The 23,298-nt window shown below is 38.9% G+C and overlaps 1 protein-coding gene across 3 annotated transcripts in view; it reads left to right on the top strand.

Annotated features, from left to right (window-relative positions):
- The window catches only part of LOC117403991 (EGF-like repeat and discoidin I-like domain-containing protein 3), a 171,846-nt gene extending 150,621 nt beyond the window's left edge, over nucleotides 1-21,225 (top strand). For all 3 annotated transcript variants that reach the window (XM_058986898.1, XM_058986890.1, XM_058986906.1), the window contains one exon: nucleotides 16,339-21,225. In XM_058986898.1, the coding sequence (XP_058842881.1) occupies nucleotides 16,339-16,488 (150 nt within the window). In that variant the 3' untranslated portion in view covers nucleotides 16,489-21,225. The remainder of the gene's footprint in view (nucleotides 1-16,338) is intronic.
- The last annotated feature ends 2,073 nt before the right edge of the window (nucleotides 21,226-23,298 follow it).

The raw sequence follows: 23,298 nt of genomic DNA, 5'->3' as shown, positions 1-23,298 counted from the left end.
TCCTAATCAAAATTATGTGTGCTGTATGCGTGAGGAAACAGATCCTGTGTGCTATTTGATTGGCTATTTTACTACCTCTGTGGGCTGTGATTGGCTTAATGGGAATGTCAATTATACAATGTAGACTGCACATGTTGAATACGTGTGTTATATTAAAGAGGCGGGTTGTTTTAAAGAAGAATTCCAAAATGATACAGTACAATGCAATTTTAAAAACTAATGGGCAGGCCGTATGCATTAAAGGAGAAAAGAAAAAGGCTTTTTAATGGCAAGGAATACATGTTAAAATTAACTCCAAATTAACCGCCCTTTCATAAATGAGGCCCTATGTGCATTAACAAAAAAGTTTTTTTTCATTTTCAGTTTCAATGCCTATTCTTTCTATATTGTCTGGTTTGATATTTGCATATGGCGAAAAAGACAGCAGTTTTCTTTTCTGCTAACATTTTTATACTACCTTCATTGCATGTTGAAATAAAAGATGTTGCCTTTGTTTTCAAACCCACAAAAATATGTCATGAAATTACTTGCAGTACATTTGGACACACCCTGACATTCGTTGAAAAGCCAACTTGGATTGGAGACGAGCCAATCCATTTTGAAGAGGCAGGGTTTCTCTGGGGAAGCTGTGTGAGGAGGTGTTTGAGAGGGAAAGTATATGCATGAGCTTATTCTTGCAGCAGCCACTCCAGGGCAGAAACAAAGTGGAAGTCTAGAATGTTCAAACTTTCTGTTTCAGTAAAACAAAGGTGCAGCCGCTCAGGTTTTATTATCAGTAGCAACTTCAGTACCATTTTCATGTCTCTCTTTTTCATTGTACAGTTTGTATATTTTTGTCACTTCTCACTGAAGACACGACGCTATAGAGTAACCCTTTCCCCAGTCTGGGTCCCTCATGTTTTCTATGCTGGGCAGACAGAGAGTCCTTTGCACTTCCACTAACACATGGTTAAACACTGCTGTTTCTGCCCAGCACTATCAGGCCCACCGAAGAGGAGGAAGGGGAAATTTCCCTGGGGCCCAGCGCCTCGAAGGGGGCCCAGCGCCTCGAAGGGGGCCCAAAGCCCCAAAGGGGGGCCCTGATGAAGCTGGAACTTTTTTTTTTTTAATATTATAAAATATTTTAAAACAAGTAGCCCTGCACCAGACCCTTTGCGTTCCCACCACCACATTAAAAAGAAAAACTCCCGTACTGCACACCGAGCCAATGTGCTTCTGTGGTGTAACGATGGTGTATCCGGGCGCTGTCAAACACTTCCTTTCACACAATGATTTGAACTTTTGCATTTCATATTTTACTACACCAAAAAGCTGAAAAAAAGGCATAGCAATTTTATGTCTTTTTTTAAAGACTTTTAAAAACTTTAAAAGATCCCTAAAGTTGCACAATATATGTGGGCAGGTGAAATGGCAATGAGACTTTAAGAGTTACATTATTGTTTAGGTTTACTTGCCCTTTCTGTGAGGAAATGTCTTTTGGTACGGAACTTGCAGAAACATTTCTTTGTAGCTGTTTTAGTGTTTATGTTCTTTTAGGATCAGGTATGTTGTTCCAAGAAGTGTTTTGCTGATGAGGATAGCTTGTTCTGCAGCTGCAGTGTGTCACTGTTTCCTGGAATTCAACATGATGTTCTCATTGTAGCTTTGGCACAGTAGGCAGCAAACTAGCCAGTCTGGGCCCCTTCGTAGAAGGGAGTGTTCCACTCGGTCCCACCTGAACACAATTCAGGAGTTAAATAATTAAGGCTCTACCTAAATCGTGGCAAGATCTTCAGACAATGCAGCTCAATTGAGGCCAAATCATGAAAAAAAATCGCTAAAAGAAAGTCTGCAACAGTTTGTTTGTCAGTGCTATAGACAATGCTTGGCAGTATCTGAAAAATTTAGCAAGTGCATTTTTGTTTGTAATGTAATACCTGTAAATATACTGTTATGTCTAGGCACGCTTTGGTGTTCCAACTTTATTGTGAAATACTGTAAATGCACCGGTCAGTCTACAGAGTGATTCACTGTGAATCATTTCTACTTATACATGTAGGCCTTTATAAAATTGCCATTAAAAAAAGAATGCAAGTTATTTCACGGTTTGAAATAAGAAAATGAAATGCTGTTTGTGTGGCTTTTTAAATTACCTTAATTAATAAGGCACTAGAACTACATTTCTTTATTTTTCATCGATTTGTCATCGATTTGAAACTCCAAAAGCATTATTTAGAAGCTTTGGATATTACCACAAGTGAACTGAAACAGTGTTTTGTTGGCTACTGCAAGGGCAATTGAAAACCTACTGGTTTCACAGACCAACGAAGGAGTATGTCAGCTGCAGAGCAGTGGAGATAATGTTATTCCATCACTTATGAATAAGACTTGGATTTTAGTCATCTACAAAACCAGCTGAGAACCCTGCCGGATTTGATTCATGCAGCTAATAGGAATGTTTCATCACTGTGTGACAATACAGTCACAAAAGTCACCACTTTAATTGATGTGTTTAAGGCTGTCCCATCATCAGATGTTTTGTTCTTTGAAATCCCTTCACTCTTCGCTTCTTGGTGAGCTGAACATCACTAACATGGCTAAGGGTTTTATTGCAGTTAATGACAGGCGCAGTCAGTAATATGGTACATTTAAGTGAATCTGTGAAATATTTCATTTAAGCAATAGAACTGAAAGAAGAGGGCTTACCTGAAATTACCATGAAAATATCTACTCAAACTGCAAGGGTATCAGAGGAAGGCACAAGGAGATGTGTAACTGCATTATTAGTAAGGTGCATACAGTAATTAGACAAGTGTTTAACCATAACCCAACTTACTCCAAACATCAGTATAAACATTTGTAAAAAAACTGTAGCACTGCTGAGAAACCCATGACTACTGTATTTCTGCTGCTTAGCTTTCCCTTATACAATATATCAGCAGCTATACATAACAGAAATATGAATTATGCTATTGCCTGACATTATATTACAGCTAATCACGGCATGGCATCTGCCTTGAAATGCTATGGTATAGAGGAGATTAGTCTCTCAAGTAGAGGCGGGGAATTGATTAATAGGTTACGACGTCGTGATTGCTGTTGGATTTATACACTGGATGCTTTAGAACCGAGGGGACTGAATGAAGAACTTAGCTTAGCCTTGTTTCTCTAGCTTTCTTTAGCTGTTGTTGATATATATAATACCATCTTTGAAGAAACTACCGTAATCATGTTGTTCCTTATAACAGGATCATTAGGGGCTTTTTTTAATGATTAAAAATTGGTATTTAATGTATGTTTAGTATGCAAGTATTTAGTGAATATTATTGAGTCATCTCAATATATTTGCCCTGTTGAAACCTGTATACACTGGGTTTTTGTAGCCAATTAGATCACAAATATCAATGGTGTTCTTGCTAATTGAATCAAAGTTTATATGGGGCCTGTTTATACTAGTTTCTCCAGATTGCTCTGAGGAAGACGCTAGTAGCATCGAAACGTTAGCACTTCTGTATGGACTATAATAACTGTCTCGCATACATGGATTCATTAAACTTACACTGTGAAGCTACCAAGTGTGCTCTCACCTTTCATGCTTTTCCTGGAGAGTCCATTTAGTAAAGTCATCGGTGGTAAGCAGCCTATTTTAATTCATTGTCCTGCCGTGATTGAGCACCTGCTACTGTTTAAAATGTACCCGCTGAAGCACGGAGGCACGCCTTGATATCTTTTTGTATATTGATGTATTGCTGTGATATATGGTGAGACTGAAGCAGTGGCATTCACTTATGGCTCTTTCAGTCCAGTGCAACCAAAGGACTTTAACTGAGCACCTAGTTTGGTCAATTCAATTAGTGGCGTAGTCAATGCTACATAAAATGTGGACCTTTTACCTGTGAAAGAAAAATACTTAATGAGAATGTACATAATAAAACACTAACAGAAGTGCTCAGCTGCTAAGCAGGGTTTACCCGTGTGATACCAGAGCCAGATCAAGTGGAGAACAGAAATGCATTGAGATGCAAGACAAGATAGGACACCATTTTTACTACAATTGTAATATTATTGCATTTTGTATTGTAAGGTTCTGTAGAGCTGATATTTTTGTCCAATAATGTTTCATATCTATTCCATTCCCTATCTTGTAGAAACAGACTCCTCATAAACATAAATAACACAATGCCCTTGACTGCACAGTTGACATGCAGTTTGCAGTATTTTCTTTTTTTTTTTTTAAATAAAAACATGTTTTATAGTGCTGTTTTCCTGACACTAGCAAGGAACGTCCTCATAATTTATGAAGCATACATTAACTAGACATGTTTGCCTCTCCTTTTTTATAGTTAGTTACCTTATAAATTGTGACAAGATCATAAAATACAAAAAAAAAGTATTGACCTGAATTTCAGACTTGCTTTCTCTATTTGGTTCTTCCACATGCCATAGGATACAGGGAGCCACCAGTAGGTCAGCTATTCAGTTTCTAGTTAACATAGTAACTGAAAGGCTACGGCATGCCCATAGCACAAAGTATGTTTTACATTGAAAGTACATATTTCTGGTACGTACCAACACAGGGCTATTTGGAAGTTGCTTAAAGTATAACTTCCTAACTAATATATTCCATTATATCTTACCTACAAACTAAATCAGGTAGTTTGGATTCACATAGGAATGAGAGAAAAGCTCTGCACTGTTTCCCTGTTTTCATCAGGTGAAACTGGAGGAAGCGCTGTGTTACTGCACAATAAAAAGAGAAAAAAAACAATCGCGGGCTGTGACGGATATTCAAATAAATTTTGTAACACTGAAGAGATGGGCTTTGTATCAGAAAAGTGGTGACGGAGTCAGAAATCATGTGTTACGGGTTAGTGCATTCATTTGTTACATACGACTGACGTGTATCTGAGTGTCGTATATCCGAGTGCTGACTGTAATAAACTGCAGGATTACTGTCATGTGAGCTTCATGTAAACCTGCAGATCCATTCTATTACTGAAAGCTAGTGTGCTGTACAATGTAAGATTAAGATCATGCATGCACCACATTTTAAATCAGTAAAATAAATTCCAGAATGTACATCAATCACCCCAGCTATTCTGTGTGCCTTAGCCAACTGATTGATGCTTTGAAAGAAAAAAATAAATCAATATGTCTATTTCCAACGACAGGCAAAGCTAGAAAAAAATGAAACCTCTGCTTCCAGTTTCTGTACACAGACTTGTGACACATTTCTGACACAATAACCACCCACTGAATCCAGATAAATGTTTAGGTATAAGGGTCCCCAGTGGCTCACTTAGTAAAAGTACCATCACTTGAGTAAAATGTTGTATTTTAACTCTTCTCTAACAATTCCTAAAACTGAGTGCCATATCTTTTAGCTGTGTATTATATTTGGCTGTGAGAGCTCAAACTGTGTTTCTTAACAAATTCTTAAGGTATTTAATTAGTCTGTACATTTTTAGTCATTGCTGGATTTGTTCTCCAAATCCCCATTAAGTTTCACCAGATGTCATGTTGGTGTCAGAAATGAGAAAAACATGGGAGCTGTAAAGGAGAGTTAAACAAGGTTTTACAAGTCTTACTAATTGTGAGCATGTATTGCTACCATGACAGAATTGCATATAGTTATCGTAGTTTTCTGGTATGTGGCTCTTTCTTAAAAGCTGCTATAAGGATAGCAACACAATCCAAGAGGAACAGTGCAGAGCTGGGATGAAACTGGGATGAAAACATCTTAAAAGTCTTTAATTAAAATGCTTTTGACACGTCCTGCATAATTCATTATTTAGAAGAACACACACTAAGTGCTTCGTAAGGGATTAAAGGACTATTATTGTCGTGCTTTAGTAGTTTAAACCATGCACGCTTAATATATACCATACTTGCCATTCCATACTTATTATCAGGATACACTATTGATCCTCTTCTTGTTTAAATTCCCTTAACCAGCTGGGATTTCTTGATCACATTTATTTTCTTTGTGACCTTTGGGTCTTAGAATATAATTCCCATGCAGCCTGACAGTTCCAAGGTTGCACACTTTTGATTGGAGAGATTCATACCCACTTCATTATGGGTGGTTTTGAACCTAGGATATTCTAACTCAAATGTGACCTAGTCTGGTCACCTGGGTGGTCATGTGGGTTCTTTCTATATTTGCTGAATTGTCATGTGGAGTGCAAACTGTACTTAAGAACATATTTATCAAAGCCCTCACTGCCAGCAAGTATTTTGTAATCCATCTTGGTCCTTGTAGCAGGGCGATTGCCCTGCATGTTTGTAAATTAGTGTTGGTACAATTTATATGGGGAAATGGTTTTATTGTGTATCATTTTGAAGTTGATTTGTTTGATTGAATTATTGTTTTACAGACGGGCGCTCGATTGAGACTTGCTGCCTGTTAGGCTCGGTTGAGGGGAAGGGCAGCAAGTGATTGGCTGTGCTGAACCTCAATCAGCAGGTGGGCGGGTCTTGACCGAGTGTCCGTCAGTTTAAAAACATCCGCGGGAGATGGCTTGGGGCGACTGCAACGCCATGCCAGAGGGGAGCAGTGTATACTCGGGAGGAGAGGGTCCAACCGCTGTGCAACCCTGAGACTGCAAGCGGTGCTTGTGAAGGCAATGCCCAGCCAAGGCCGTATGAAGCAGCATGAGTCGTTGTATGAATACTGGCTCATCAGTAGGTTAGTTTAGGGGATAGTGATCCCATGTGATGTATAGCGAAGGTTACGTAGTGTAGCCGGTTCCTGGAGCGGGACGCCTCATTTATAAAGCTAGCGCTCGCCCTCTGGGGCACCTTTTGTAGTTTTTGTACTGAGTTTTATTTTGCCTTTTGTACAGGTTGCTGTATGTGTCCTCTGTGCGTTACCATGGCTGGTAACGTCACATGACCATCTTTACTTTCACTTCTGTTTGTGTTAATAAATCCTGCGCGCCTGTGCCGGCGTTTCAGCTTCACCCCCCAATGTCTCTCTGTATTGCTTAAACAGCGGTGACCCACGCACATGACATGAGACCCTGTCACAGTCCTTAATAGTGCTAAGGGATTAATTAATGCCAGTTTGGATCTATCTATCTATCTATCTATCTATCTATCTATCTATCTATCTATCTACTCTTTCTGTCTGTTAGTGCATGCTGGGAGTGTGAGGCGTGTGTGCTGCTGCAGGAGGGTATGTGGAGAGAGTAGGTGAGTGGGTTTTTTTGTGTTCTATGTGGTTTTCTTTTTTATTTCTTTATTTTTATTTGGGATATAAGTGTTATTTAGTGTTTGTTTTATTTGGGTGTTTTTATAAATGTTAGCTGACTTTGTCAGCTTGAATAGGCCAGTATGGCCAGTTCTGTGGGGAGGGGAGCTCCCTCAAACTTTTCTTTTGAAAAGTTAAGCCATCGTCATGGGGTGAAAATCTTGACAGAGGGTTTTCTTTCTTTGGAACAATGTATTTTGGCGTTAGGTGAAGTTGTGGGGTGCGAAAATATTAAATCTGCATCTCAAATGAGTAGGTCAATTGTTGTGTTTCTAAGCAAAATGAATCTTGTTGCTAAGGCTGTTTTGTGAATTGTGGTAAATGAGACATGTATTACTGTTTTACCTCTGTCTTTACCATGCAGAAAGGTAATCCTCTCAAATGTTCCTCCGTTTTTAAAGAATGACGTGATAGAGAATGCACTTTCCTGGTATGGACTAATTGTTTCGAGCCCGACGAAAATCCCGCTGGGATGTAAATCCCCAAATCTGAATCATATCGTTTCTCTCCGTAGGCAAGTAAATATGATTTTAAATAACATGAATCAAGAGTTAAATGTAGTCCTCAAATTTAAAGTAGAGGAAAATAATTATATTATTTTTGCAACTATGGATGTCATGACATGTTTTGGTTGTGGGAAAGAGGGGCGTGTCATTAAAAACTGTCCTGAAAAAGAGGTTAGTGAGGGAAAACAGGAGAAGGGGGAAAAAGAGGACCGGCTTCAATGACCCTGCAAGTGCAGATAATAGCAATAGCCGACAGATAGAGACTCGGGCTGAGAGACTGGATCAGGAGACCAGTACTGAGGCTGACAGTGACTGAAAAACGGGGTAGTGAGGTGAACTGTCAGCTCTTGCTGTAGGCAGCACTGTGGACTGACGGTGTGAAACCGAGTTGCAGCAAACAAGAAGAGAGTGTGGTTGGGTCTGTAGGGCTCAATCAAACAGAACAGAAAGTAAAGTAAATCCATCAATGGAGAAAATAGAAGAGGAGACAGCAGGGGAGGAGTTTGAGTTTAAAACCCAGAAAAAGAAAAGGCAGAGGAAAAGGGCATACTATGGTACTGCAAAGAAAAAAAGCCAATGTTACCGAGAAAAGTGTAGCGGAGCCTGAGCAGAGTGAGGTACCAGTGCCGTGGAGCGTTAGGGTCACCAGCAAAGCTCCTGAAGAGAGCACAGAGATACACAGCGAAGAAGAGTCTCTCTCTGGAACCGGCTACAGGGTCAGAAACATAAAGGATTTTTTAGAACTCATGAAAGGTAGACGAGGGGTCAGTGTGGAGGATCACATTCCAAACATTGCTTTGTTTTTATTAGCGTCACAATTCATGTCACAGAAACCGTCTGGCTCCAACCTCACTGAGCAAGAGTGATCAGTAAAGTCAGTAAACAGGGTAAAAAAAAATTTCAAATGGATTGGAAAATGTTATTTTTCTTATTTATGTCATTGTGTTTGTTTTTTTGTTTTTACATTTTGTTTACTTCCTTCTCTTCCTAAGATGAACTCGGTCACAACTGGGTCCTTAAATATGAATGGGTGCAGATGAGCTGAAGAGAGCTGCTTTATTTGAGTACCTTGATCAGAAAAAAATAGAAGTTATTTTTTTTACAAGAAACACACACTGATTTTAAAAACCAAGTCGATTGGGCTGGAGACTGGAAGGGGGGGGTGCTGTTTTTAGTCACAGCTCCAGTATAAGTGCTGGGGTGGCGGTGCTGCTCTCAAAAGAGTTTATTCAGGATCCACCTGATGTTACTGAAGTGGTGAAAGGGCGGCTGTCAAAAGTGAAAGTAAAGATTGGAGAAAACATACTTGTTTTTATAAACATATACGCCCCGAATGACGGGGCCTTTGTTTAGGATTTTAGATCAAGTTTTAGATGGCAGCAGTGGTGAGGACTGGGTGTTTTGAGCTGGTGATTTTAACTGCACAGTTAATCATTTGGAGGACCGTAATCATCAGTCTGTCACAGAACTTTCTTTAATTGTAAATAATTACAACTTGACTGATTGTATTGGAAAATTAACATTTCAAATAGACAGTATACATGGGTCTAATACTGCAATAATAATGTGTCCTTGACCAGGTTAGATCACTTTTATATTTTTAAACAGCATTTTAATTTGGTCACCATGTGTTTTATTTCTCCAACTGTGTTATCTGATCATTCTCTTTTAACCCTAAGTGTAATGGTACCCTCCTTAACCAGGAAAATCCTACTGGCATTTTAATTTTCAGCTTTTCAAAGATACCCACTTTAAAAAATGCTCTCTCCACCTTTCCCAGAGTTTTTTTTTCTGGGAAAGGTGGAGAGAGCAGAAGACTGCTTTTACTTCCCTGACTCAGTGGTGGGATGTGAGGAAGGTGCAAATCAGATTGTTGTCTCAGAAGTACACTACTAATCTCACAAAGAGGATGACTGAAACTCTGGAAGAGCTGGAGAGGGACATGTTAGAGCTTCAGGGAGCTCTGCAGTCCAGCCACAATAGCAGGTCAATGCAAGACCTCAAGAACAAAAAACAGCAGCTGGCTGAGCTGCTGAATGTCAAAGTGAAGGGGGCGTTGGTGCGGTCCAGAGTGCAGTACATAACAGAGATTGATGCACCCACACAGTTTTTCTTTGGCTTGTAAAAAAGAGAGCAGAGCGGAAAGTCATCCATTGTCTTAAAATACCATCAGGAGAAGAGTTGAGGCAGCCTGTGGAGATCCGGCAATACACTGTCAGGTTCAACTCAGAACTTTTCACAACAGAGGCTGGAGAGCAGGCTGAGGAGACACAGCAGTTACTGGAGGTTCTGCCAAGGATCACGTAAGAGGAAAAGAAAGCATTTGATGGTCCTTTATTGCGACATGAGCTCTCTGATGCCCCTCCAAGGGCTAAAAGGAGGAAAAGCTCCTGGAATGGATGGGCTGGCTGTGGAATTTTTAAAAACTTTCTGGATACTATTAAAGGATGACCTGAACGCAGTCCACAATGAAAATGTGGAGAAAGGAGAGCTGCCTCTGAGCTGCAGAAGGGCAATAATAACACTATTGCCCAAAAAGAAGGGGATCTGTGTAATATAAAGAACTGTATCTCTGTTGTGTACGGATTATAAAATCATCTCTAAAGCTCTGTTTTGGGTCCAATTCTACACCCTAACCAAGCCTACTGTGTGCCCAATAGATGCATTTTTTACACCATTTTTAAATTTGAAATACATTGGCTGCTTCCAAGCTCTTTGGTTTCCCTGCTAGGCTTATCTTTCTCTACTAAGAGAGTCTTTGACACAATTATTTATGAAAGGTATTTGAAGCCTTCGGTTTCGGCCAAAGATTTATATCTCAAATACAGTCCCTGTACTGTGATATTTTTAGCATCCTGAAGATCAATGGGGGGCTGAGTGCACCTTTCCCAGTCCGCCGGGCTATAAGATAAGGCTGTCCTCTCTCAGGAGTGCTTTACTCCCTTTCTATTGAGCCTCTTATCAATAGACAGACAAGTTTTAACAGGACTTTCTATCCCAGGCAGCTTAGCTCAACCAGTCAAGGTTTCCGCTTATGCAAATGATATTGCTGTTTTTATTCAAAGCCAAGCAGATGTTGACAATTTATATGAAAGCCAGAAATATTTTGAAACAATTTCATCAGTCAAAATAAACTGGCAAAAAAGTGAAGGTTTTTTAAAAGGGGATTGGAAGGGATATGGAACCCCTGGTTCTGCCAGGTGGCTTGCAGTGGAGCCAGAAGGAGATAAAGTATCTGGGAGTGTACTTGGGGAATGAGAGGGCAGTTAAGAAAAACTGGGACGGCTTGTTGGAGAAAGTAAGAGTGCCTGCAGAAATGGCGTTAGATTTTACCAAAGATCTCTTACCGGGGAAGGGATTTAATTATAAATAATCTGGCAGCCTCTATGCTTTGGCATATACATATATATATGGAGAAAGACCTTTTAAAAGAAAATCAGAGAGAGTTTTTGAGTTTTTTCTAGGACGGGTTACATTGGCTAAGTCAGTGCATGTTGTTCTTGCCACTGGAAGAATGGGGACATGGTTTGATGGACCTGTCCAATAGACATAGAGCATTCAGGCTGCAAACAGTGAAGAAACTGCTGTATAGCAGTGAGAAACTTCCCTGGACAGATGTGGCTCTGCTTTAACTACGTCAGGTCGGAGGGCTGGAATTGGATAAACAGCTTTTCCTCCTAGATCGTGCCCAGGTCAACTCTCCCAATCTGCCACCGTTTTACCAGAGTCTGCTCTGGGCGTGGCAGAGTCTGAGGATTCAAAGAGGTGAGGGACCTGTTGATTTTTATTGGCTGCTAGAGGAACCTGTCATTTTTAATCCTGTTTTTAAAATAGAATTAACAGTATCTCAGACTTTCACAAAGCTGGGGTGACAAAGCTTTGACATATTGTGGATGTGAAAAACTCAAAATGGAAAAGTCCACAACAGTTGTCATCAACCCTGGGATTACGCTCCGAGAGAAAGCTGAGCAGCTACTTTATCAGTTTCAAACAGCCCTGTCCAGAGAGCAGCAGGAAATTCTGAAAAAAGATTTCTCAGAAAAGACCCAGGCCTTACTTGAGACCTCTTTCCTGTCTTTATTGATTTCCCCATCTGCCCATTTTTCTGCCAAAATTTTCCACATCTGCCAAAATGTTCTGTTTTTCCTATCCTTTAAAATATTTAAATACTTGATTATGTAATACTGTCATTTGTGTTTTATTGTCTTGTAATGTCAAAGATGTGTTTCTTTAAAGTAGAAAATAAAGTTTTTTAAAAAAAAAGTAAAAGTATACATCTATATATCTGTCTGCCTGTCGATGTTGCATAAACTGAAAATGTTTATAATAATAATAATTGTAACCTTTATGTGTGGTGCAGGGGTTCATGCGCGCCTCTCTGGTGAGCTCTCTGATGCCCCTCCAAGGGCTAAAAGGAGGAAAAGCTCCTGGAATGGATGGGCTGGCTGTGGAATTTTTAAAAACTTTCTGGATACTATTAAAGGATGACCTGAACGCAGTCCACAATGAAAATGTGGAGAAAGGAGAGCTGCCTCTGAGCTGCAGAAGGGCAATAATAACACTATTGCCCAAAAAGAAGGGGATCTGTGTAATATAAAGAACTGTATCTCTGTTGTGTACGGATTATAAAATCATCTCTAAAGCTCTGTTTTGGGTCCAATTCTACACCCTAACCAAGCCTACTGTGTGCCCAATAGATGCATTTTTTACACCATTTTTAAATTTGAAATACATTGGCTGCTTCCAAGCTCTTTGGTTTCCCTGCTAGGCTTATCTTTCTCTACTAAGAGAGTCTTTGACACAATTATTTATGAAAGGTATTTGAAGCCTTCGGTTTCGGCCAAAGATTTATATCTCAAATACAGTCCCTGTACTGTGATATTTTTAGCATCCTGAAGATCAATGGGGGGCTGAGTGCACCTTTCCCAGTCCGCCGGGCTATAAGATAAGGCTGTCCTCTCTCAGGAGTGCTTTACTCCCTTTCTATTGAGCCTCTTATCAATAGACAGACAAGTTTTAACAGGACTTTCTATCCCAGGCAGCTTAGCTCAACCAGTCAAGGTTTCCGCTTATGCAAATGATATTGCTGTTTTTATTCAAAGCCAAGCAGATGTTGACAATTTATATGAAAGCCAGAAATATTTTGAAACAATTTCATCAGTCAAAATAAACTGGCAAAAAAGTGAAGGTTTTTTAAAAGGGGATTGGAAGGGATATGGAACCCCTGGTTCTGCCAGGTGGCTTGCAGTGGAGCCAGAAGGAGATAAAGTATCTGGGAGTGTACTTGGGGAATGAGAGGGCAGTTAAGAAAAACTGGGACGGCTTGTTGGAGAAAGTAAGAGTGCCTGCAGAAATGGCGTTAGATTTTACCAAAGATCTCTTACCGGGGAAGGGATTTAATTATAAATAATCTGGCAGCCTCTATGCTTTGGCATATACATATATATATGGAGAAAGACCTTTTAAAAGAAAATCAGAGAGAGTTTTTGAGTTTTTTCTAGGACGGGTTACATTGGCTAAGTCAGTGCATGTTGTTCTTGCCACTGGAAGAATGGGGACATGGTTTGATGGACCTGTCCAATAGACATAGAGCATTCAGGCTGCAAACAGTGAAGAAACTGCTGTATAGCAGTGAGAAACTTCCCTGGACAGATGTGGCTCTGCTTTAACTACGTCAGGTCGGAGGGCTGGAATTGGATAAACAGCTTTTCCTCCTAGATCGTGCCCAGGTCAACTCTCCCAATCTGCCACCGTTTTACCAGAGTCTGCTCTGGGCGTGGCAGAGTCTGAGGATTCAAAGAGGTGAGGGACCTGTTGATTTTTATTGGCTGCTAGAGGAACCTGTCATTTTTAATCCTGTTTTTAAAATAGAATTAACAGTATCTCAGACTTTCACAAAGCTGGGGTGACAAAGCTTTGACATATTGTGGATGTGAAAAACTCAAAATGGAAAAGTCCACAACAGTTGTCATCAACCCTGGGATTACGCTCCGAGAGAAAGCTGAGCAGCTACTTTATCAGTTTCAAACAGCCCTGTCCAGAGAGCAGCAGGAAATTCTGAAAAAAGATTTCTCAGAAAAGACCCAGGCCTTACTTGAGACCTCTTTCCTGTCTTTATTGATTTCCCCATCTGCCCATTTTTCTGCCAAAATTTTCCACATCTGCCAAAATGTTCTGTTTTTCCTATCCTTTAAAATATTTAAATACTTGATTATGTAATACTGTCATTTGTGTTTTATTGTCTTGTAATGTCAAAGATGTGTTTCTTTAAAGTAGAAAATAAAGTTTTTTTAAAAAAAAGTAAAAGTATACATCTATATATCTGTCTGCCTGTCGATGTTGCATAAACTGAAAATGTTTATAATAATAATAATTGTAACCTTTATGTGTGGTGCAGGGGTTCATGCGCGCCTCTCTGGCTCCTTCTTTGCATGTTCATTTCCTTCTCTCTTTCAAAATACCTGTCTGCTTGCGTGGCTCTCTAGAAGGTCTGGCCACGCCGACCTCCCTAAGCATAGGCATTCCTTGTAAGCCGGGGCGACTTCTAGTCTTCTTAAATGTATCTGCTATCCTTCTCTTCATTTTCCTCTTGGGGAAGTAACTCTTACTTCCCAGCCTTGGAGGCTGGTAAAGTTACAATAATTCCTGTTTCAAGTCCCAGGGCTTACTCCCCGCAGCCCTTGCTCCTGTCCCATGAATAATAATAATAATAATAATAATAATAATAATAATAATAATAATAATAATAATAATAATAATAATAATAATGTATATCTTCTTTATATCTTCCAAATAATTTAACATATGGTCTTTTCATTTTTTATCTTGGGAATTATTTAACCAGATAGTTTTAATAAGATGCAACAACTGGGTTGAGGCAAAATGAGGCCAAGCGCATTTAACAAGGGCACACCGTCAGTCTGGGGCTTAGCCTTTTGCCCTGACCATTGAACTTGCATGATTATTTATAAAGACTCCCTGTACTCTTGGTTGATTAAAGCAGAGTTATTGGAAGATGTGTGGGCAGACAAGAGGGGACAATGTTCTTGTTCTATATAGACTGGTTCTGTTTTACTTTGATACTTACAAAGCAGAAGTCTATAAGATGATGTACTGTGTACAGCTTATCCTATTACAACGTAGGCCTCATAGGCAAAGTTTTTTTTTTGTTTGTTTGTTTTTTTCCAAACCCACAATTTCTTTCATAAGCGGAAAAACAGTGTTTGGTTAAGTTCCATAGGAAAAATACAAAGGGAAGACATTAGTATGTTATTTTTAAATATCAGAGCTCATATTTTTGATTTTGGTGGGATCTCTGTATGAAGAATTTGTTTTCTGGTGGCCAAACCAACATACAGCACTAGTGATGAAAGGTGTTCTGTAAATGTATTTCTATTATCTGTGATGTTACATACAGTTGATGGATTAGACACTTCAAACAACAAGCAATAGCCTTCCCAGTGCTACATGAAATGAGATTCTGTAGAGTTAAATCAGTCCAGACCCGGTACACTGGCTGATTTCTTCATTTGGAAGTAATGCTCTGGCAACAAAGAGTCATTCCCTTTCTGGGGTGTGCACTGCCTTTTAACAACCAGGTTACTAATGTAGATATCTCATTCTGCAGACTGTCGTTCTGGTGATACGCATACGCTTATTGAGGGTTTCCAACTTGCATTTAAAATGATATTCCTGGGTATTTGGTAGAGATGTGCCGACTTACCCAAATATAATTTGCAGTTTGATAGATAGCAGTTTGTCAAGGTGTTCATCCTCTATGAAGTACATTACTTCCTAAGATATACTGCAGTATACTTTTACTGTCCAGTAAACATAATGAAAATGAATGCAGCTTTCTCTACTTCTCTAAGGTTCCACAAATACTGATTAACACCTATCTTGGACTACCTAATGTTACCTCAGGTAAAGTAGTCCAAGAATAGGGTCTGTGAAATGACCTGTAATATGTTAAGTAAACGATTAAGACAGGGTGATGTGTGCTCCCGAGTGGCGCATCCAGTAAAGGCTCTCCGCGCGGAGTGCAGGATGTGCCCTATAGCCTGGAGATCGCATGTTCGAATCCAGGCTATGTCACAGCTGACCGTGACCGGGAATTCCTAGGGGGCGGCGCACAATTGGCTGAGCGCTGCCCGGGTAGGGAGGGCTTAGGTCGGCAGGGGAATCCACGGCTCACCGCGCATCAGCGACCCCTGTGGCCGATAGGGCTCTGCAGCGGAGCCGCCAGATCTGTGTTGTCCTCCGGCACTATAGGTCTGGTGGCATTGCTGTGGATCTGCAGTGCGAAAAATGGCAGCTTGGCAGGAGCACGTTTCGGAGGACGCTTATTCCAGCCTCCGTTTCCTGAGTCGGCGGGGGGGTTGCGAGCGGTGAGCCGGGGATACAGATAATAATTGGGCATGCTAAATTGGGGTGAAAACCGGGGTAAAATAATTGGCGACGACTAAATTTATAAAAAAAAAAAAAAAAAAAAAAAAAAGGACAGGGTGATGTTTGCATCAACACCGTAAGAAAATACAGATGTGAATGTTAGCGTTTTTTTCTGCCTGTCACTAATTTGTTCATTCTGTGTACGTTCCGCAGGTTTTCCAAGGAAACTTTGACAACGACACGCACAGAAAGAACGGGATAGATCCCCCCATCTATGCTCGGTTCATCCGGATCCTGCCTTGGTCATGGTACGGACGCATCACTTTACGGGCTGAGCTGCTCGGCTGCACAGAAGAGGAGTGAACAGCCCTCGAACTGCTGGGGAAAAAAAACTCAGCTCCCCAGAATAGCCCTCAAATATCTCCATATGAACTGTGTGAAACCTGTACAAATTTCAAATCGGGTTCTCATGAACAAGTGTTCGGTTGTGATAGGCAGGAATCTCTGATTTGTACAATGGCCTAAGCCTGCCCTTGTCAGATGCTTGTCTTTTTTATTTACTCAGAATGGCTGGGTTGTCAGTTTTCTATACAGCATGTATTTGTTTGGTAGGAGGTGGGGGCAGAGAGTTCACACTGTGGTTAAAAGATCCAGGAAAGCTGCAGGTTTTTATTTTAATTGTATTTATTTTTTATGAAGAAAATGGTAAAGTGATCCATACCAGTAGATTGTTTGTATAAATTCAATCACATTCTTGAAGATGTGTTTATGAGCACTGCAATTGCATCAAAAATACACAAAACATATTTGCTAATATTTCCCTGAAACACAGTGTTTTTAATATCCTTCTGACCTTAGCCTTTAAAAACCTAGTTTATGAAAGTTTAATTATTTAATTAAAGAGTAGAAAATATATATTGATTTCCAACTTAGAACCTAGGTTAGGCTAAACCATATTGTCCACTGTGGATTAAAAAACAAACATATATAATGAACATTGGAGCAGCAAACTTGCCTGAAGCCTATTACTGGGAAACAAGTTGGTGTTTATTATTTTGCTACTGTTTCCCATTTTGTATTTAATAGAATACATTCCCAGTTGTAGAAAAGGTTAATATAAGACACTGCAGCTTTATCACTACTTTGAGTCTGGGATGACTAGATTTAAGGAGTCCTGTCAAACGTGTCATTGTATGCTGCATTTTATTTATTCAAGCACTTCGATTGAGTTTGTGGTTGGCTTCATGGTCTCTTAAAACATTTTTAAAAATCTCATTTTGAGCTACGATGCAAGTCCAGCTTTTAGAAATCTCTCTATAAATTGGTTTTAAACAGCTCAGGATAGACGTCACTTATTTTGTATGGTTTTATTTTGTACCCACAGTTCTGAAGATATGCTTAAGAGTACAATACTTGTTAAATATATTTAAAATGATACATTTTATGTCTGCTGGCAACAGTGTGAGGTTGAAATGGAAATGTACAGGAACATCACTCCATTTGAAACTGAGTTGAGGGGTGTTTTGTATTAACACGTTAATATTGATTGGCAACATTTTTTCAACTAATCCTAAAATGTTAATCACATGAGATATAACAGTATTAGAAATAATGTCACTTTTTTAAAAATAGTTTCTCCAAGGAATGTTCTTTTGTGATTGTAATCTTAAAGCCACTATAAATTCTGAAGCCACCTTAAAATCTACTAAACAAGAAGGAATTTTAAACAAACAAAAGCCATGACAACCGTAGGGCAACTTCATGGAAGTAATTGAGGGCAGGCGAGAGTGTATATAAACTTGAGTATAGGTTTACAAAGGTTCCACAATACAGTGCACACATCATATTATCTGCTATTGTTTTGATGCATAATAAAAAGCCACTAGACTGTTACTGTGTCTGTAACCATACTAACAAAACAGATTCATTTAGATGTGAAATGCATTATAAGATTTTTGTTCTGAAAGGAATGATCAACCTTAATTTTATTTGTCATATCTCAGAGGTATGGCTTGCAGGGGTGGAAATGATGGCAAAGCATATATATATATATATATATATATATATATATATATATATATATATATATATATATATATATATATATATATATATAGCATGATTAGGGAGGTTGAGGGTCACTGGAGTAAATGGTAAATACGATCTGTAATTAAATTGACTTGTTCAAAATACAGGAAAGAAGCACTCTATGACAGTCCTGATCACTAATGTAGTAAATGATTTGACCTCCAGGTATCTACTCAAGGGTTCATGCTGTGCAGGTTTATCAATATGCTGGAGTGGACATATTATAACAGCCTGCTTTTTCTTCCCCCAAAGTCTGTTTTTATCATTATTTGGTTCTTTTCAAATGGATGTTTTCCCACTTTCTGTGGTCAGTGGAATCTGAATGTTTTTGGCAGTGTTTATATATGGGCAGGGCTCCATACAGAATTATCCAAGTACCTGTCATTCCTACTAGAACTGGAACAATGCAAAGCAGTCTCATAACAAGAATTGTGAACAAAATAAGGAAACACAATTAGTGCTAAATGGGATTTTGTTTAAAACATGCACCACATCCAGAAAGATGTGACAATATAACACTGAAATACTACTCGTAGTACATCTTATTCTACTGTATAATACAACTATAGTACAATCATCTAGTAGACAAGAGTGATGTTCTAATCCATAAGTCATCAAGAGCATCATTATTGGCACAGTTTGCAATACTGTAAATTGTACACAGAAGTGGATTGGAACCAACCATAAGACAAAATGCAAAGAGGCCACTGATTATTAATGTATACTGTGTAACCAATATCTGATTGTTTAAAGTGGATTAGAATATAATATGGTTCTGGGACAGAAGGACAAAGTCATCAGTTATGACTTTCCTCACAATGTATGTTATAAGGTGTAATATGCATGCAAACATAGCAGAGTTATAAACACCTCTGTGCCCACCAGGCATTACTGGTTAAGTCGCCAACAGAGAAGGCAGGAAATGGGAAGGCAGTCAGAATAAAGTAGATGGAGTTTTGACAACCATCAGCCCAAAACTGGAGCTGTGAAATGTATGTGGATGTTCACCCGCCAGCTTTATCCTGAATTAAACAGTAACACTGACTATCCTGAATTAAACAGTAACACTGACTATCCTGAATTAAACAGTAACGCTGACTATCCTGAATTAAACAGTAACGCTGACTATCCTGAATTAAACAGTAACACTGACTATCCTGAATTAAACAGTAACACTGACTATCCTGAATTAAACAGTAACACTGACTATCCTGAATTAAACAGTAATGCTGACTATCCTGAATTAAACAGTAACACTGACTATCCTGAATTAAACAGTAACACTGACTATCCTGAATTAAACAGTAACACTGACTATCCTGAATTAAACAGTAACACTGACTATCCTGAATTAAACAGTAACACTGACTATCCTGAATTAAACAGTAACACTGACTATCCTGAATTAAACAGTAACGGATGTATTTTTCAAGATTTTTTTCAGTATAATAGATTGTAAGCAAATGAACTCATATTGACTGAAATTAAAAATAAATATGTATTTCAGCTAAAGAAATGTTCTGTGGTATTATGGTCTACAACAGGAAACAGATTTTAAAAACTAAAATGTGAGATCTGTATAGAAATGTTTTTTTAAAAATTATTTTAATTGTGGAATAACAGTGGCCTTCTGAATTCAGATAACTGAGTAGTCAACCTTGTTTAATGTCTAATGCAATCTCTCAAATATCAAAAAGTCATACAAAATATAATGGCATAGTAATAACCTACATTATACAGCATCTGAGTGCAAGGTAGTACATAAAACAAAGTCATAAAATGAGTTTGTTAATTTCCCCTTGAAAATAAGGATACATTAAAACTGACACATACATTTAGAAACAATTAGAGTTCTGATATTAATAGCTTTTTGTACAGTGCAAAAGGAAGAAAAGAAACCTGGAAAAAACTCTGATACACATTAGGATGTTGTTTTCTGTCTTCTCCATTAAGCAGTTCAACAAAATTCTTGATACAGTGGTACGGTGGGGGATCACTTTTAATGATTTCCCAACAGATCACTGCTAGCATTGAAATAATACCAAGTGCTTTCGATGGAACTTCTTCTGATGAAAATTGTATTGTAATTGGAAATGACAGCATGTGGTTAGATTTGAACTTTGATTCATTTATTATAGCATGAAAAAACATATTCAGTGAGTAGGTCAATAAATGGTGCAACCACAGTAGAAGGCACAAGCTTGTTTGCTGAAAGATTGCCCCTGTTATTTTGTAATCTGATTTACACATCAGGGGTGCGGAATTGGTGAAGGGACCTTCCATAGAAAAGTAAAGTAGATGTACTATTTACCATTTACCATCAACATGATCTAAGCACGAAGTAACCAAATTGCTGAACATAGATCTGTAAAATAGCAGGGGAGCACTGTATGCTGTGATACATGCAGTGCAGCAGATAACCAGTTTGGGTATGTGAAAATGAGGGGGGGGGGGGGGGGGCGGTATCAGGCAGTTATATTTCCATCAGTTTTCTATATTTGCCATTATTTCCACCCTGAAGTTTCTAAGACGTAGAGAGCATGTCACAGTGTTGTCCAGTTGCACACCAACTAAGTTCTCTCTGTAGTGTTTCCCTTGATAGATTTTGGATACTTACTAGGTTATATATGTTTCTTGAAAGGGCTTACAATGTAAATTACATTAACTGGACATATGGTTGACTTTCTCCTTTGAGAACCATTGCATAATTGTCATTGTAATGTAGAACAAATTGTGGATTCAATCTTGTAATATTGAACTGTTGTTACTATAATGTGGTACTGGCTTATGAATTGTAAGAGATTGCAAAAAAATATATAAAAAATACTAACAAGTACATTTTAAAAAGCATAATTATTTATTAAAGGCAGAGTGACCACTGCAGCCTTTGCAACTATGTGATTTTTTTTTATTATTATTATTTTGTATATATCTAGCCCTGCAGGTTAATGCAAAAATTAGTATGAGCTTGTCTGGTCTTCAAACTTAAAATAAAAACAAAAATGGAAATTATCCTAAATATGTTGAGTCTTGCTTTGATTTCTGAGCATGGGTCATGAATTATACCTCAGAGCAGACAGATGTGCCTTCAATATGGTTTCAACCCCCCCAAAAAACACCTTCTTAATCCCAAACTCCTTCAATGATCTGACATGACCAGTAACAAAAGAACCCATATCAACAATGGATTGCTTTACAGAATTACAACTGATTAAAACCGTATGTGTCTACAGCAGAGCCAATGAAAGCACTTCTTAGATTGTCGTTATTATTTCCTGTTCCCACAGCCTGTGGTAAACCCCAGTCCTTAAGTACTGTATCCGCACAGAATGGGTGTTTGTTTGTGTGCTTAGAAGTTATCTTACTTTAGAAGTGCATGGGAGGAGGGTGATGCTGTTATCATGGGGTTTTCCAGTAATTAACTGGGACAAACCCACTGAATGTGCTGCATCAGAATCTGTTTTGCAAATGCCCCTATTTAGAAAGCACAGTGCAAATACAGTAAAGAATGAATTCAAGCCCCTAAGGAAACGCAGAGGAGCCATAGCAGAGGATGACAAAGCAGTGTCAGCTGTATTGAATTAATACTTTATATAGGTTTTCACCAGTGAGAACATCAAGAACATGCCTCCAGGTACAGACAGCTCAAACACCATGTTAGATGCATTTTGTATAAATCAATCAGAGGTACCAAGTGGAACAGGGACTCTCAAAATCAACCAACCAACCAACCACTCCTGATGGCATCCGCTCAGTCCTTCAGGAAACAAGGAAAATAATCTCTATGCCAGCAGAGATGTTAGACAAATCAATAAAGTCAGGGTCCTGTCCAAGCTGGAAGGCAGATTGTGGTATATTTAGAAATGAAAATAAGGAACGAACCAGGAGATCCATCATCCCTAGCTCCATAATATTTAAAATCATGGAATTAATCCTATAATTGGATTGTGCATATATTTCTGGACTTACTTCCTTAAAATGAATCATATTTTTTTCTTTAAGTCAGTCTTTAAATACATTAACAGTCCATGTTGTAGTCTTGGTTTTCCTCTATTTCATTTTGCTGTGCCTCATTTAATCTTACGTGTATACTGTTGACAGTTTCTGTAGCACTTACTTTTTTCTCTTTTTTTCAGGTGGATTACGGTCTTCACTAGGAAAGCTGGTGCTGTACCAGTTCTCTGGAGATTCATCCCCAAATATATAATGGGTGGAATGTCACTCATTTTGTGGCAATGGTTTTATAGCTAATAAATAAAATGGAATTTTGTCATTTTTATAATGTTGTGCTTATTGATTTATACAGTATAAAACCAATCAGATGTTGTTACTTTTCCTAGCTATATACAGTGTGTGTGTGTATATATATATATATATATATATATATATATATATATATATATATATATATATATATATATTGTAAAACGACTCACCCACTCGGGTTCGTTGCCCCTTTAAGAATACGACCCAGACACGAGAAATGGAGTTTTAAAGCGCTGACGCGCTAATTTTTAATAAACACAAAAGTAAATAAAACAAAGTACACAAAATAAACACCTAGCTCTTTCTGAGCATTAACTACACACGCAGGAACCTAACTATCACAGGACGGCTAAGCCGTTTCCCTGTTCCACAAAACTTAACCAGACCGGTTTGCACTGTACCTTTTTCTCGGGACTGCCAGGAAGCAGAGCACTCCTTTCTGCCTCCTTCCATTCAGCAGCCCCGAGCAGACTGCCTGCTCTCTTTTTAAACCCCACACCTGGGCCTAATTTCCAATAACGCCCAGGTGCGGATGATAATTAATAATAAAACAATTAAACAATTAAACAAAACAATAAAGCAAACAACCAAAACACAGGTACATTCTCTCGCAGGGAGGTTTTAACCCCCTCCCTGCTGTCTCTCACAACCCTCTACGTTACATATCCCCCCCCTTGTCTTTACAAGACACAGGCCACGAGACGGCCACCTCCTCCCCTAAAACATAACCACCCACCCTCAAGTCCATAAATGTCCTTTCTTGCCCTCTTCCACGGGCAGGCTTGAGGGTGGATCGGTCCACGTCCCGGCTCAGCCAGG

This window comes from Acipenser ruthenus, chromosome 2 (genome assembly GCF_902713425.1).
Source record: "Acipenser ruthenus chromosome 2, fAciRut3.2 maternal haplotype, whole genome shotgun sequence".
Classification (NCBI taxonomy): domain Eukaryota; kingdom Metazoa; phylum Chordata; class Actinopteri; order Acipenseriformes; family Acipenseridae; genus Acipenser; species Acipenser ruthenus.
This window is presented reverse-complemented; position numbering and strand designations above follow the sequence as displayed.